The sequence below is a fragment of the Platichthys flesus genome, chromosome 19, assembly GCF_949316205.1.
Source record: "Platichthys flesus chromosome 19, fPlaFle2.1, whole genome shotgun sequence".
In the NCBI taxonomy this organism is placed as follows: Eukaryota; Metazoa; Chordata; class Actinopteri; order Pleuronectiformes; family Pleuronectidae; genus Platichthys; species Platichthys flesus.
This window is the reverse complement of record NC_084963.1, coordinates 239,039-255,449: the sequence shown is the minus strand read 5'-3', so window position 1 is coordinate 255,449 and position 16,411 is coordinate 239,039. Positions and strand designations below refer to the sequence as shown.

At 48.2% G+C, this 16,411-nt stretch overlaps 2 protein-coding genes across 3 annotated transcripts; both read left to right on the top strand.

Annotated features, from left to right (window-relative positions):
- The first annotated feature begins 1,344 nt into the window (after window positions 1-1,344).
- On the top strand, window positions 1,345-13,186 carry LOC133975191 (leukemia inhibitory factor receptor-like). 2 transcript variants are annotated; one of them, XM_062413093.1, is made up of 18 exons: window positions 1,345-1,522; window positions 1,781-1,931; window positions 2,802-2,953; window positions 3,632-3,785; window positions 3,864-4,148; window positions 6,150-6,264; window positions 6,977-7,110; window positions 7,268-7,407; window positions 7,492-7,645; window positions 7,803-7,864; window positions 8,173-8,398; window positions 8,474-8,641; window positions 8,728-8,829; window positions 9,743-9,919; window positions 10,200-10,328; window positions 10,417-10,510; window positions 10,581-10,647; window positions 10,810-13,186. In XM_062413093.1, exons 2-18 carry the CDS (start codon window positions 1,835-1,837, stop codon window positions 11,179-11,181), a joined length of 2,628 nt encoding a protein of 875 aa, XP_062269077.1. In that variant the 5' UTR covers window positions 1,345-1,522; window positions 1,781-1,834; the 3' UTR covers window positions 11,182-13,186. The 2 variants fall into 2 exon arrangements, with proteins under 2 accessions (XP_062269077.1, XP_062269076.1); XM_062413092.1 differs by having other exon boundaries at window positions 1,345-1,931.
- Window positions 13,187-14,698: 1,512 nt separating this feature from the next.
- On the top strand, window positions 14,699-16,063 carry june (JunE proto-oncogene, AP-1 transcription factor subunit). Its single transcript, XM_062413091.1, has one exon. The coding sequence runs from the start codon at window positions 14,736-14,738 to the stop codon at window positions 15,747-15,749; it is 1,014 nt and encodes a 337-aa protein (XP_062269075.1). The 5' UTR covers window positions 14,699-14,735; the 3' UTR covers window positions 15,750-16,063.
- The last annotated feature ends 348 nt before the right edge of the window (window positions 16,064-16,411 follow it).

Genomic DNA, 16,411 nt, shown 5'->3' with positions numbered 1-16,411 from the left:
GCCTGTTTTTATATCCTCAAATAAATAAATAAATCAAACTGATCAGAAACACTTTAACAAACATCAGGGAGAGAAGAACTGAAAAGTCCGACCACGTCCAGGAAGTAGACTGGACCCGTTCCGCTCAGAGCACGAGACGCCTCATGTCCGTCTGTCGTCCAGCTTCACCCTGACCCCTCCTCTCCTCCTCCTCCTCCTCTCCTCCTTCCTCTCCTCCTCTCCTCCTCTCCTCCTCCCCTCCTCCCCTCCTCCTCTCCTCCTCTCTTCCTCTCCCCTCCTCTCCTCCTCTCCCCTCTTTACCTCCTCCTCTCTTCCCCTCCTCCTTCTTCCTTCCTCCTCTTCTGTCCTCTCCTCTTTCTCTCCCCTCCTCGCCCCTCTCCCCACTCCTCCCCTCCTCCTCTCCTCCTTCCTCCTCTCCTCCCCTCCTCCTCTCTTCCCCTCCTCTTCTCTCCCCTCTCCTCCTCTCCTCCTTTCTCCCCTCTTAACCTCCTCCTCTCCCCTCCTTTCCTCCTTCCTCCCCTCCTTTCCTCCTTCCTCCCCTCCTCCTCCTCCCTTCCTTCCTCCTCCCCCTCTCCTCCCCTCCTCCCTTCCTCCCCTCCTTCTTCCTTCCTCCTTCCATTCTCCTCCCCTCCTCCTCTCCTCCTTCCTCCTTCTTCCTTCCTCCTCCCCTCCTCCTCTCCCCCTCCTCCCCTCCTCCTCTCCCCCCACACATCACTCAGCCTTACTCCACTTCCTGTCTGGGTTCCATGTCAACTACTCCCCACAGAGCTGAAACTCCTCCCTCTGGTTTTCGAGGGTTTCTGCCCATTGAGGCGGAGCTACAAGGGGGCGTGGTTGAATTGGCCCATCCCTTCAAGAAGCCGTTACATCACCGTTAGTCGACAGAAGAAGTTTTGTGTGAATGTCTTTGTAATAACATTGTTGAGATCTTAAATAAACCAACGCTATTGTTTGCAGTTTCTAAAGAGACAAACCTATAATATCCAAATGACTTTGTGCTAATGCAGCTGAACCCGTGAAAGCGAAAAGCTTGCTCATGAGCTCGGGTATCAATCCACAGCTTCAGGCTGCCAGGAGGCGAGAAGATTCACGTCACGAGACGCCATCTTGTTCATGCTGGACCCTCATGTCTGTCTGTCGACCAGCTTCATCCTGACTCCTCCTCCCCTCCCCTGACCCCTCCTCTCCTCATCTCCTTCTCCTCTCCCCCCCTCCTCCTCTCTTCCCCTCCTCCTCTCCTCTCCCCTCCCTCCTCCCTCCTCCTCTCCTCCTCTCCTCTCCTCTTCCCTCCTTCCCTCCTCCCCTCCTTCCTCCTCTCCTCCGGAGGAGGTCCGGTATGATCCACAGCTTCAGGCTGCGAGCAGCGGGGAGCAGGCAGCCTGCCAGGAGGCTCTGGTACTAGAAGATCCACATCGCTGCTCCAGGCTGAGGAGCAGGAGGAGAAAACATGGAACTGATGTTTTAAGGTGGAAACATTTCTTCTCCTCTGCTCACTGAGGAACGTCTTCAAGAAGCTGCACAGGTCCTGATGTTTCTCTGTCGTTCCCTCATGAGTGAACAGTGAGGACGTGAGGAGGATCACACTGAGGATCTGACAGACGTTCTTGTGAATACATTTCAAAGTTGAACATACATGTCCAAACTTGCAGTGACTCATCATTACCAGAAAGTAGAGTTCTTTGGAAGGGGAGTGTTGTGAGAGGAAGTAACGTGACTTCTTGTTTCTGTGTGAGATCCACAGCAGCAGGTTCCCTGTGTCAGGCTTTTCTCTTTCTCTCAGGAAGTGGATTCAAACGAAGACTCAGCTGGATGAGCAGATGTTTTCTGCTCTGTGATGAAGTCTGAGTCTGTGACCAGGAGTATCATGATCCCATTCATCCTGCTGTCGTTGTTCTGCCACAGCTCACAGGATGGAAACACAGGAGAACACGGTGAGTAACAACTCATCAATAACCCGTGATAACTTCAATTACATTTAACAATCTCATCTCATGACACTCGTGAATGCTTGTAAAACACTTTATCAACAAGTTCTACTGAACGAGCGTGAGCCTGGCCATGTCCGCGTGGTTCATCCTGTGGGAACATGAACGTTTGCACTTCATGCTTCATCATCTACACAAAGATTAACATCTCTGATCTCGAACCATTAGCGTCGTTTTATGCTCATAAATGTTGCAACAGCCACTTAACACATCAAACATCTATTTCATTATTTCTTAAGTGCTTCTTCAGAAGTCAAAGTCGACCATTGATTTCCTTTGAATTCGCTCTGTGGCCACAAACGTCTGATTCCTGCAAAACTACAACTCCACTCAGAGCGAATCCTCCTCCAAGATAAATACAGGTTAATGTAGAAATATGCGAAACATCAATATTATTGAACTAAGTAAATGAAGCTGGTAAAAGATTTGTTTAATTTAAATTAAAAGACAATTTCCTGATGCTGACATTGATTATCGAGGCTCAACCTCCTGATTTTCAGATCTTCAGTCACATCTGATGAAGATTTATTCATTAAACAGATAATAATGTATATTTAATACTCATTATAAATATGAAACATAATTAGACTCATTTTCTGTCTAAACACCAGTTTTATGTGTTTCATGAGAGATTCTGCTGTTAACATTTAACTAATTAAGACTTCAAATGTCTTCATATCTGCTAATAAAGTGATAGTAAAGGGTTAGTTATCTAAACTAGTGGCAGCTGCTTCTTCTTGTGACTATCGACACGAGGCCCTGCACTATCCCAGTCAGCCACTGGGAGCGCTGTGACACTGTCCCTCTGTCTCTCAGTTGTTCTGCTTTGTGGACCGAAGAATCTGACACTGAAGTCCTGGGACCAGACGATCCAGGCGACGTGGGAAGACGACCCATCATGCTCTGCTGTGAAGGAGGAGCTGGTCTATGAGCTGCTGGTTCTGGTCAGAGACCAGCAAGTCCATCACGTACGAACTGATTTGTCTTATGTCAAAGTTTCTGTTAAAAAATGATGGACGACTTGTGCTCACCTCCTCCCTCTGATGCCAAATGAAGCCAAAATATCTCAGGTGTGGGGGCAGCCATCTTTTTATATGTTAAAAATAACTAGCCTATTGAAACCAAAGTTAACGTAACAAAAAGTATGTATTTAACCTGTACTTTCATTTTTAGTTCGGTCCATGTCCCATCTATAAACACGGAGGAGGCAGGGTTTATAACCTATACTGTAGCCAAGCCACCAGGGGGCGATCCAGATGATTTGGCTTTACTTTCGGGAACTGTCATGTTGTTCCTCTTTATATCATCAAACTGTGAAACAACACTTCGTCAGAAATTCATCTAAAACATCTCAGAGTGAACGCTGCCCTCTTGTGGTGATGACGTTGTTTGCAGTCACAGTCTGTGGAGCAGTGATACACACGATCAACCTATCACGAGTCAGTCTCAGCTGCCAATCACTACATCTCATCCCATCTGCTGACATGGAGAAGGAGGGTTCATGACCTCTTCTGCCTCTAACCACCAGGGGGAGATCCAGATATATGGCTTAACTTTTAAGGAGCTAACATGTCGTCCATCTTTATTCAGTCTATGCACCTTATCACCTTCTGACATATAAACCTTGAACTTGTGAAATGTTGAAGGATCTTGTGACCGTGACGCCCGAGCAGATCGGACTCTCTCACCTCTGGACGTGGACGTCCCACAGGGCCTTAGAGTGCGATTCCCCCTCGGTCCTCCTCAGTGTCCGATACAGAAACTACACAAGCCCCAGGAGACAGGAAGGAACCCTCCCAGGTTAGAGTCCCGCTCTGCTGATCCTAGATGTTCACTCTGAGACGACAGCGTTTCATCGGGATTCTTGTGATTTTACAGGAATGACAAACTCCAGTGATCCAGAGGTTTATCCACGAGACCCAGTGTTCCAGGTCGGCAGCAGAGCCACCTTCTGCTGTGTTCTGCCAGCAGGAGGAACCTTCACCGACATGTACCTGGTGGGTTATAACCGCTCTGAGGGGAACATCACAAAGATCAACAACCAGACGTATTCACTGAGCCTCGTCCTGAACCAGCCGTCCAGCCCCAGCGGCACCGACGTCAAATGTGAAGCAACAATCCACCAACAGCCAACCGACAATGGAGTTACTGCTTTCATCGGCTGTGAGTAAGATGCTGTTTGATCAACAGCAGGAAACTCTGAGCCACAGAGAAACGTCAGGAATAGAAAGACAACCACTTCTTTAAATGTTCTGAACGAGTGTGAACCAGAGGAAGTTTCCTCTTCTCTCCCTGAGCGTCTGTTCTCTCTGCTGAGTGGGTTCCATCTCCTGAGAGAACAACTGACTGAGAGTCACAGACACAACCAGCTGCAGCTGAAGAGTTACATAGTGTTGGTTTAAATGACAGATCCCAGATCTGAACTCAAATGAGTTCACTGAAACTATTTATTTTGATTATAGACCCATTAAAAATAATGAGGAGGACGGAGAGGAAGAGGAGGAGGAGGAGGAGCAGGAGGAGGAGAGGAGGAGAGGAGGAGGAGGAGGAGCAGGAGGAGGAGAGGAGGAGGAGAGGAGGAGGAGAGGAGGGGGCGGTGTTACTCAGTAACAGTTACATAGTGTTGGTTTAAATGACAGATCCCAGATCTGAACACAAATGAGTTCACTGAAACTATTTATTTTGATTATAGACCCATTAAAAATAATGAGGAGGAGGGAGAGGAAGAGGAGGAGGAGGAGGAGCAGGAGGAGGAGGAGGAGGAGGAGGAGAGGAGGAGGAGGAGGAGGAGAGGAGGAGGAGGGGAAGGAGAGGAGGAGGAGAGGAGGGGGCGGTGTTACTCAGTAACAGTTACATAGTGTTGGTTAAAATGACAGATCCCAGATCTGAACACAAATGAGTTCACTGAAACTATTTATTTTGATTATAGACCCATTAAAAATAATGAGGAGGACGGAGAGGAAGAGGAGGAGGAGAGGAGGAGGAGGAGGAGGAGGAGGAGAGGAGGAGGAGAGGAGGAGGAGGAGGAGAGGAGGAGGAGGAGGGGAAGGAGAGGAGGAGGAGAGGAGGAGGAGAGGAGGGGGCGGTGTTACTCAGTAACAGTTACATAGTGTTGGTTAAAATGACAGATCACAGATCTGAACACAAATGAGTTCACTGAAAGTATTTATTTTGATTATAGACCCATTAAAAATAATGAGGAGGAGGGAGAGGAAGAGGAGGAGGAGAGGAGGAGGAGAGGAGGAGGAGGAGGAGGAGGAGGAGGAGGAGGAAGCAGGAGGAGCAGGAGCAGGAGGAGGAGGAAGAGGTGGAGGAGGAGGAGGAGGAGGAAGCAGGAGGAGCAGGAGCAGGAGGAGGAGGAAGAGGTGGAGGAGGAGGAGGAGGAGCAGGAGGAAGAGAAGGAGGAGGAGCAGGAGGAAGAGAAGGAGGAGGAGGAGGAGGAGGAGGAGGAGCAGGAGCAGGAGGAAGAGAAGGAGGAGCAGGAAGAGGAGGAGGAGCAGGAGCAGGAGCAGGAGCAGGAGCAGGAAGAGGAAGAGGAGGAGGAGCAGGACCAGGAGCAGGAGGAGGAGGAGCAGGAGGAGGAGAAGAGAAGGGGGCGGTGTCTGAGGGGGGAGAAGGAAAGGGATGTAGCTGCTCCACCGACCCCCCCCCCCCCCACTTCCCTCCCCTCCTTTTCCTGCTCTGGCTCCAGACCAGCAGAATCCTTTCCTCCCTCGCTTCCTGTTCAGGCTCATTCAGCTGGATCCACGTCCAACAGATTATTTAAAAATGTTATTATTACAAACACAACTTGGATTAATTATTTAAAATCTAAGATCCTGAGAAAATATTGAAAAAACAGCTTGAACACACAATGAAGCTTTTCTACCTGGAAGCAGCAGCTTGGTCAGAGTGAGTCTGACGTGTGAACATGAGGAAGTTCCTCCTTCACTCCCTGAATCAATCAAGCACATTTCATTTGTAGAGCTCATATTCACAAATCACAGTTTGTCTCAGAGGCTTGAACAAGACGAGTCATCCTCTGTTCTTCACCCCCAACAAGTCAAATACTCATTTTACTAATGTGAACTAAGACTTCTACTACGACTTGAACATGTTCCTGAAAACAGTTCCTCAGTCAACATGTCACCAGAGCAAAGAACAACTTCTTCTGTTTACACTCAGACCCTCCGGATGACAGAGAGCTGCAGTGTGAAACCAGAGATCTGGAATCAGTGGAATGTCAGTGGACGGTCGGACGGGACACACACCTGCCAACACAATACCAGCTGGTTGGAAGGTAACGTGTCAGAAACGTGATCACATGTTGGTTCTGAACCGTGAGGTTAGGGATCTATAGCATTACTTTGTTCATCAGCAGAAAACTACTGACACGACTTCCTTCACATCTTCTTTAAGTGAATCCAGAAAAACATGCAGATCCAGGAGTTGTTCTTTTTATCATTAGAAAGGTAGAAAGAGACGGATGCTCCTGTCAAGTCAAGATCTGTGTATAAAGATAAGCACGTATATAAAAACTGTGAAACTGAAGTAGCAGCAAGAAAAATGAACATAGATAATAAATGAAATATTAGATCAATTCTTTTTACAAATGCTTTCTGCTGATTTAACAAAGAACATTTTCAGAGAATATGATGATAATCATAATGAGCATTCTTAGACATATTTAATGGACTGATGGGTCAGAGATCTACTGAGGTTCTAGCTCAGTGATGTTGAATGTTTAAGAAATTAAATCCATAGTTCATAAATACATTTTTCAAAATAAGTTATTTCAGTGGATAAAATCCAGAGAAATGCAGTTTTTTCTGTGGTTACTCAGTTTAATAATGTACAGGTAATCTTGTGGATTATATGTTGTGTAGTATTTGTGTTCTGGAAGTTTCCTGGCAGCTGGTGAAAGGAGAACTCAGGCTGTACAGAGAGAATGTGCACTATACACATATATTGGAATGTGGGAGGAGGTCAACATGTATTTATCTGTATTTCAGTGCGTATGAATGTTTCCAGAGGACATGCCGGGGTAAAGAGGACGTGTCCACTGGGGAGAGGAGCTGGAAGCTCAGAGCTCACAACGAGCTGGGGACGGTGGAGCTGACGGACTCAGCAGACCTGATGACAAGAGGTGACGTGCTTCTCATACGAGTAACCATCATCTCCATTCATCTAAAGACACAGTGAACATTAATCATAAGAATGATATCAATTTATATTCATTTGAAATTATATTCTCAGACCCAGGTCAAAACCTGAGGAGAAACCTGATTGAAGTTTTGTTTCAGTTCACATGTTGGCTCCAGAGTCAGTGACAGGTTCCACTGTGAACCACAGAGACGCCCGTCTGAAGTGGAGCTGGAAGGTTCAAGGCTACAAAGACCTGAACCTCACGTGTGAGGTGAACCTCAGTCACGCTGGACCTCAGGTCAGTGGACCGACAACAGAGGCTGAGCTCAGCTGGTTCAGGTGAAGACCTTCTGACTTCATCTCGTCTCTGTCGTGTTCACAGAAACCAAACTCTGGAGTCGGACTGGATTCCACAGTTTTGATGAACCTGATTCCAAACTGGTCGTACAACGTGACAGTTCGATGTCGAACAACACAACATCCTTGGAAATGGAGCAGCTGGAGCTCGACATTCAACTTCCACACGAAGGGAGATGGTCAGTGAGGAAGAACCCGGTTCACACTCTGCAGCTCATGTTATATGAATCTGTTTGTGAATAGTTTGGAATCATGAGGAACGTGAAACCAGGTTTGATAATACGTCACCTGACTCGGTTTGAAAGTCTGCTCTCTGGTTCTCGGTTTGTCCGACAGTTCCAGACGCTCTGGACGTGTGGATGAAGATGAAGGACAATGAGATTTTAATTATCTGGAAAGTAAGTAGCTGAATCTCATCTGGAATTCTATGTAAAATCTTTACAAGTTGTTCTTAATGTCTTTATGAATAATTAGAACTAACAGAAGAAACATGTTCAGGTTGATCCTCTTCTTTGAAGTTTTATCTTGAGGCCCTGGTTTGTCAGGGGGCGTGTCAGACTAGTCACTGGGCGTGCATTATGCAAATGTGATGATGTCACATCACGATGATGAGGACGAGATGTTCCAGGTCCTCGTGTTTTCAGACTTTGATCTTTTGCAGACTAAAGAGTTTTACAGGTTTTTAAAGGTTCTGACGTTCACACAGATTCTGCTGGAGAAGCAGAGTCATGGACACGTGTTGGACTACACAGTGACCTGGTCAAACATCAGAGGGACAGAACAACACAACACAACCACAGTGACTCACAACCACGTCACACTCAGGCTGGACACAACCCAACAGTACGTTGTGAACGTTACAGCTCGGAATGTAAACGGCAGCTCGTCCCCGTCGACCATCATCACCCCCTCCTCCTCCTCTGCTGGACTGAGTGAGTGACACTCTTTATATTTAAAATTCAAATGACGGTCACAATCATCACTGAGGCTGGAAATCGTCCTTTCAGACCCGACCGGAGTGAGAGGCTCTCGGATGGCGGGCGGCGGCGGCGGCTTCAATGTGTCCTGGTCCTCCAGCCCGGCAGCGAGCTGCGGCTACATCGTGGACTGGTGTCCGTCCTCGAGTCCCTCGACGGTGACGTGGATCAAAGTGCCTCAGACCAACGTCTTCTTGAGTGCGTACGAATGTTTGACCATAAAACAGCTGCATTCATGTGATGCTGCTTTTCTTTGTGTTCAAATATATATTTTCTGTTTCAAGAAAACTTGAGAGAAGGACAGAGATACTCGGTGTCCATATCCGCCTGCACCCGGGGAGCTGCACTGCTGCTGGAGACCAGAGAGGGCTACGTCCAGGAGCAGCGTAAGACCCCTGACCCTGACCCTAATCCTGACCCTAAACCTGACCCTGACCCTGACCCTGACCCTAATCCTGACCCTGACCCTAAACCTGACCCTGACCCTGACCCTGACCCTGACCCTGACCCTGACCCTGACCCTAATCCTGACCCTGACCCTAATCCTGACCCTAAACCTGACCCTGACCCTGACCCTGACCCTGACCCTGACCCTAATCCTGACCCTAAACCTGACCCTGACCCTGACCCTGACCCTGACCCTGACCCTGACCCTAATCCTGACCCTGACCCTAATCCTGACCCTAATCCTGACCATGACCCTGACCCTGACCCTGACCCTGACCCTGACTCTGACCCTGACCCTAATCCTGACCCTGACCCTAACCCTGACCCTAACCCTGACCCTGACCCTAACCCTGACCCTGACCCTGACCCTGACCCTAACCCTAAACCTGACCACTGACCCTGACCCTGACCCTAAACCTGACCCTGACCCTAAACCTGACCCTAAACCTGACCCTAAACCTGACCACTGACCCTGACCCTGACCCTAACCCTAAACCTGACCCTGACCCTGACCCTGACCCTGACCCTGACCCTGACTCTGACTCTGACCCTAATCCTGACCATGACCATGACCCTGACCCTGACCCTAACCCTAAACCTGACCCTGACCCTGACCCTGACTCTGACTCTGACTCTGACCCTAATCCTGACCATGACCCTGACCCTAACCCTAACCCTGACCCTGACCCTAAACCTGACCCTGACCCTGACCCTGACCCTAACCCTAACCCTGACCCTGACCCTGACCCTGACCCTGACCTTGACCCTGACCCTGACCCTGACCCTAACCCGGCCTCCGGCTGCGTCTTAATTCAGCAGCGATTTACATGTGGACTTGTTTTGTGTTGTCAGGGATACAAGGCGACCTCTTCAGAGCGTTGAGATCCAAACAGACGGGTTCCGAGGTGGAGCTGTCCTGGGATCAGATACCTCTAACAGAGCAGACAGCTTTCATCCAAGGCTACGTCCTGGAGTGGTCTGACAGGGACCAGCAGGACAACAACACGGCAGTCCACAATGTGAGCACAGGTACGAGGGGGTCCGCTTACTTTAACACAACAGAACGGTTACACAATATTTTAACCATCCAAGGTAGGCTCACCACAGGCTTAGATACGGTTTTACATCCTCCTGTAGAAGAAGCCACCAGGGGGCGATCATTACACTTTGTCATGTCGTTGATCTTTATTCAGTCTGTGGTCGTGATACATGTTCACTAACCTTTGTGGACTTCCTGGTTTGATCTCATGTCTCATCTTTACAGTTTGATCTCCTCGGTCGTAACTTTATTTTGTTTCTCTGGGTTCAGACGAGCCGACGTCCACCAGCCTCACGGCCTCGGACCTGAAGACCAGCTCGTACACGTTCACCGTGAAGGCTCGGACTGCGCTCGGGGAATGTTGCTCCAAACAGTTGATTGTCCACGTCAACTCAGGGAGTACGTTCTCTCCTCTACACGACAGATGCATCGTCTGTAGTGAAACAAAGAGCCTCAAGTGATGAAGTCCTGTTTCTGAACTCCACAGCTGATAACTGGATCAGGACCGTGGTCATTTCCCTGGCGGCTGTTTTCAGTGTCCTCACGCTCGTCAGTGTCGTCTGCTGCAGACAATGGGCCTGGTGAGTTTCTGACCGCTCTCTGAACCAATCAGTGTCCAGGTTTATTTTCACGTATGGTTTCCTCCACCAGCATCAAACAGAAGGTGTACCCCCCCATCCCGAGGCCCCTGCTGACGGACACGTGGCTCAGATCAACAGTAGGTTCTCAAAATGTCTTCAATTGAGGAAGTTCTCTAATGTCTGACAACAAGCTCACATATTCACACAGTATTGTACAATATGAACGAGTCATGTTACTGAAGGAACAGAAATAGAGGAAGTGATGGTTGTGATGAAGCTGTGGTCCCTGTGTCTGTCAGGGTGAACGCAGTCTTCACGTGGATCAGGGTCCCAGTGAGGTGGACATCATGGACGCCCCCCAGCTGCTGCGTAAACCAGGAGCGCAGGTCAACCAGCCTCCACCGAACCTCCCCCCCCCCCTGAGGTCCCTCCCGGCCCCGGCAGGTTTACCCTCCTCGCCGTTCAGAGGCGCTTTTCAGAACCTGTCCTACGACCTGATGATGCAGACCGAGGACCAGCAGCCTCCGGAGGGTCACACCGCTGAATACCCAGCTCCGACCCCCCCGCTCGACACGGCACAAGAGGAACCAGGGAGTCACATGACATGTGACTTGACTTACATTTTAGTGCCACAGCCAGTGTTGTGCAAGTTCACACCTCTCATGAACTAGTTCATAGTTCAGTTCATACAAGTAACATGAATAGTTCACGTCATAGTTCACCATTTAAATTCTGAACTAGTTCAAAGTTCAGTTCATTTCATAGTTTGAAGGTGGAAAGTGAGAATGAAAGACTTGTTAAAGAAAACCTTTTCCATCACCTCCTCTTTACTCTCGGAGTCTTTATCAGACAGTGTGTAGAAACCCCTCAGGTAATAATAAGGAGCATCGGATGAAGTTGTGAGTCTGCGTCTCTGCCCTCTCTCCATCTGTATATGAGACCGAGAGCTGTTGTGTTGCAGGTAGGGCCTGCCCCTTTAAGGGAAGTTTGTAGTGCGTGACGTAGTGCACCAGGGCATTGTGGGAAAAGACGCTAACAGTGTGTTTATAACGAGAAGTGACGGAGCACCTAGAGGGGAGCGTTGCTCCTGATGAATATCAGAGAAATAAAGTGGCTTCATCCCAAGTAAAGAAACATGTCCTCCTCCTTCTTCACGGAGCGGTCCGGACGAGCCATGATAACCAGTGACAGGTGACCGGCTCCTGGTCCAGGAGACATGGAGACTGGTTCATCATGACCATCATCCTCTGACCCCGGGGACGCACCGGAGGTAGAAGAGCTGTCTCCTCCTCCACCATGTTAAATACTTGGGCTGCTCGCACCGGCAGCGTAGAGCCGGGAAGAACCGGGAAGCGCCGCGACCACACACACGTCATCTCCTGTGGGGGGGGTGGCGGCTACAGGCTTGCGTAGGTCAGTCACCTGTGAAGACCGGCATCATGTACCCCTGAACCAGCGCACAGAAATGAAGATGATAATGAATAAATTAAATAGAAAAAAATTAAATAGAAAATTAAATATAAAAAAAATCCTGCCAAATGTAGGATTCGGTTTACTGCTAGCTTGAGGATGGGATAGAGCGGGGTTTGAACCCGGGTCCTGATTGGAGGACGAACACTCTTCTGACTGGCCACACCTCCTGCTGCCTGCGACATAGAGTTAGAATCACCTCGACTGATTGTCGAGGTGTCGTGTTGTGTCGTGTTCACTTGACTTAATAAAGTTTCATACAAAGAGAGAAGTTTCCTGTCGTCTACACGCGAGGACGCAACAACGTGAACGTGTTCACCGTTCAAATTCATTAGTTCTTCTTCCCCCGAGGAGAATGAGAATGAAATGATGTAAAAGACGAGTATAAAAAGATAAATACTTTTATTTAAACAGCACTTTTCAGAAGTGGTTTTCAACAGAATTACAACAATAAGAACTAGAAAAGAGGCAGAAATATGATGCACTATATACTACTTTTCCACACATTTTTTACACAAACACACACATACAAACACACACGTACACTCATACACACACACAGATACCCATACACATACAAACACACAGATACACATACGATACACACACATACGACACACACACACACCCTCATACACACACACACAGATACCCATACACATACAAACACACAGATACACATACGACACACACATACGACACACACACACATCCTCATAGACACACACACACTCTTATACACACACACACACAGATACCCATACACATACAAACACACAGATACACTCATACACACACTCACACCCTCAAACACACACACACACACACACACACACATACACACACGCACACCCTCATACACACACACACACTCTTATACACACACACACACAGATACCCATACACATACAAACACACAGATACACATACGATACACACACATACGATACACACACACATCCTCATAGACACACACACACACTGAGTCATCGCTAATCGAGGGAAACATGTTGGAGAATCAAAAACATGATGTATTAACTCACTGAGCAGTTTATTAGGAACACCTCACTAACCTCAGTTCTTCATCATCTTCATCATCATCATCAGTCTGATGACTTGAATTTCAAGGCAGTTTTATGTCAGAGCGCCACCTGGTGGACGATATGAGAGAGAGAGAGAGAGAGAGAGAGAGAGAGAGAGAGAGAGAGAGAGAGAGAGAGAGAGGGTAGAGAGAGAGAGAGAGGGTAGAGTGACTGACTCATTCAGTCTGATCTCAGATCTCGTTCAGCTGCTTTTCTGCTTCTTCTTCTCTCTGTGAGTATTAACCTTCATCACTTCATCATCATCATTCTACTTGTTGTTTATCTTATTATTATTGTTATTATTATTATTGTTACAGACATACTGTTTCTGTCTCTGCTTTGTAAAAAAACTGAACCTGCATAAACAACAGGAGGAAGAGAGGTGGAGGTGTAGTATGTGTGGAGCGATGATAGAGGGATGACAGAGGGATGATAGAGGGATGACAGAGGGATGATAGAGGGATGACAGAGGGATGATAGAGGGATGATAGAGGGATGACAGAGGGATGATAGAGGGATGACAGAGGAGCGGTGGAGTGTCCTGATGTGAAGGAATTACTGTTTTTAAAAACTGAGGAGAGAAGAGAATTAAACCATAACAGCTTCAGTGAAAGTGACTAATTATGAACCTATTAATGTAAACGTCACCTTTTCATTAATGTATGTTTACATGTTATCACTGGATTATTATTAAGAAGAGAGGAAATGAGCTTAGTTCAGATGAGATTAAGAACCAGATACATTTCTGTTATAATAACATCTTTAATCAGTGTTCAATGTGGAAGCTGCTCGATGTGGTGCTTTAATCTTTTAATCAGTTTTATAACATGATCAAAGTTATTGTATTTAACTCTAAAACATTATTTTATAAAGTCACTAAGAAGATAAAACTGATGAAAACTGCAGCTGTGATAGATTTTTATTTATAACATATTTTTAGTTCGTTTTTTAATAAATAACATGAAACGTTGGTTTTCATTTTTGTTGCTATGACGTACGGTGTCCACCAGGGAGCGCTGACAATGTGACCTTTACTTGAGATATTGATATTAACGTCACAAATTTTGAATATATATATATTTATGTATTGTTGTGTATATACATAGTTACAATATACGTTTGTGTGTGTGTGTTTATGTTTATCTGTGAAAGGACAGATTCAGATTTTTTGGCTGCTCAAGGAGTAATATTGATATTTATGTATATATGAGGTTAGTTGTTGTATTCCACAAACTAGAGGAAATAAACTTTCATCATTTAAAGATATGATAAGAAATGTGATGCTTTTGTGACACTGACCTCTGACCTGACGCATGCACACACGCACGCGAACACACACATACACATACACACACATACACACACACACACACACACACACACACACACCAGTAGCTCTACTTCCTAATTTACCACGCACTACTCTTTCCCTCCTCTTCTTCTCACACGTGTTTATTTTTCCTGCAGGAACTCGTCCTCTTCCTCCTCTTCCTCCTCTTTGTCCTCTTCGTCATCTCCTTCTCTCTTCTTCTCTTCCTTCTTTCTTCTCCTCTTCATCCCACCTTCATCCTCTGGCTGCTGACGTCAGTGGATCATCTCATCTCCTCTGATATTCAGGTTAATCTGATTATGAAGCTTCCCTCTGATACTCTTCATCACCACTGAGGACCAGGATGGAGACACCTTTCTACCACGACGACTCTCCGGCTGTCTCCGGCTGCAGCCACCTCGCTGAGGACCAGCGGGACCCAGGAACCAGGATGCTGATGAGTAAGAGGTCCATGTCAGCGCCAGGCAGTCATCACTTCCCCGGCGGTGGCGCCACAGGAGGGAGGGGGGGAACCAGCCACCTGGGGCTCGGGGGGAACAGGTCCCTGATGTCGGCGGTGGCCTCGGCAGCGTCTCCGGGGGACATGAACCTGCTGCAGCTGGCGCCGCCCGACCTGGAGCACCTGATCATTCAGACCAATCAGGGACTGGTCACAACCAGCCCCGCGTCCAACTCCACCAACCCCTTCATCTACCGCCACCAGGCGACCAACGAACAAGAAGGATTCGCCGACGGCTTCGTCAAAGCGCTGGCTGACCTTCACAAGCAGAACCAGCTGCTCGGAGGCGGCCCCATGTCCCCGTCCTCGTCCTGCTCCGTCTCCCTGCAGACGGCCTATCAGAGGAGCCTGATGGCCGCCGCTGACCCCCCCGTCTACACCAACCTCAGCAGCTACACCCAGGGCCAGAGGCCTTATTCTGGAGGACCCGGTGGACCACCTCAGCCTCACACCCGAGGCATGGACGTCCCTCAGACCGTCCCCGAGGTGCCTCACCCGTCAGGTGACCCCATGTCCCCTCCCTCCCTCTCCCCGGTCGACCTAGAGACGCAGGAGCGAATCAGAGCCGAGCGCAAGAAGCTCCGCAACCGCGTCGCCGCGTCGAGGTGCCGCCAGCGGAAGCTGGAGCGGATCTCGCGGCTGGAGGAGAAGGTGAAGGTTCTGAAGACCCAGAACTCAGACCTGGCCTCCACCGCCTCCATGTTGAGGGAGCAGGTCGCCCAGCTCAAGCAGAAGGTCAAGGGTCACATCACCAGCGGCTGCCAGATCACTGTCAGCTCCGCGACCGCCACCAGGCCTGGACGAGGAGGACGAGGAGGACGAGGAGGACGAGGAGGGACGGGCAGCGAGGACTGCTGAGGACGATGGACACAAGGACAATGAGGGTTCACTCGTGCTCTTGGTCAGAGCGAGCAGCTCGGCGTCTCCGGACACGAGGACGTCTCGGGGATTCACGCTGCCTGAGAGTCCCACTAAAACCACCATCAACCATGGAGCCAGGGGGGGCGGAGCTTGGACAAGGGCGGAGACAGAGGCGGAGACAGGGGCGGAACAAACGCCCAACACGAGAGACGTTTGGACTTTAAAGAAAAGACGGAACAAAAGACAGATGGAAACGGATTGAATTTAAAGAGACTGTTAAACAGCAAACAGTGTGTGTCTGTGTGTGTGTGAGGGAGAGTGTGTCTGTGTGTGTGTGAGGGAGAGTGTGTCTGTGTGGGAGTGAGAATGAGAGTCTATGTGTGTGTGTGTAATTGTGTAAGTGTGTTTGTCATGAAATATAATTCATAGATGTGAAGTTATGTCATAAGTGAAGTAATCAGATTATACTCGTCCTATCTTTTTAACGCCTCAGACTCACACACACACACACACACACACACACACACACACACACACACAGTTTTCAGCTGTGTCTTTGCCTTTGTTTGGTTCTATGTTGCTATAGTGACACGGATTCAAAACAAAATTAGGTAGAAAACAAAAAGAAGTGTGTGACAGGATACTGTAACACAAACACA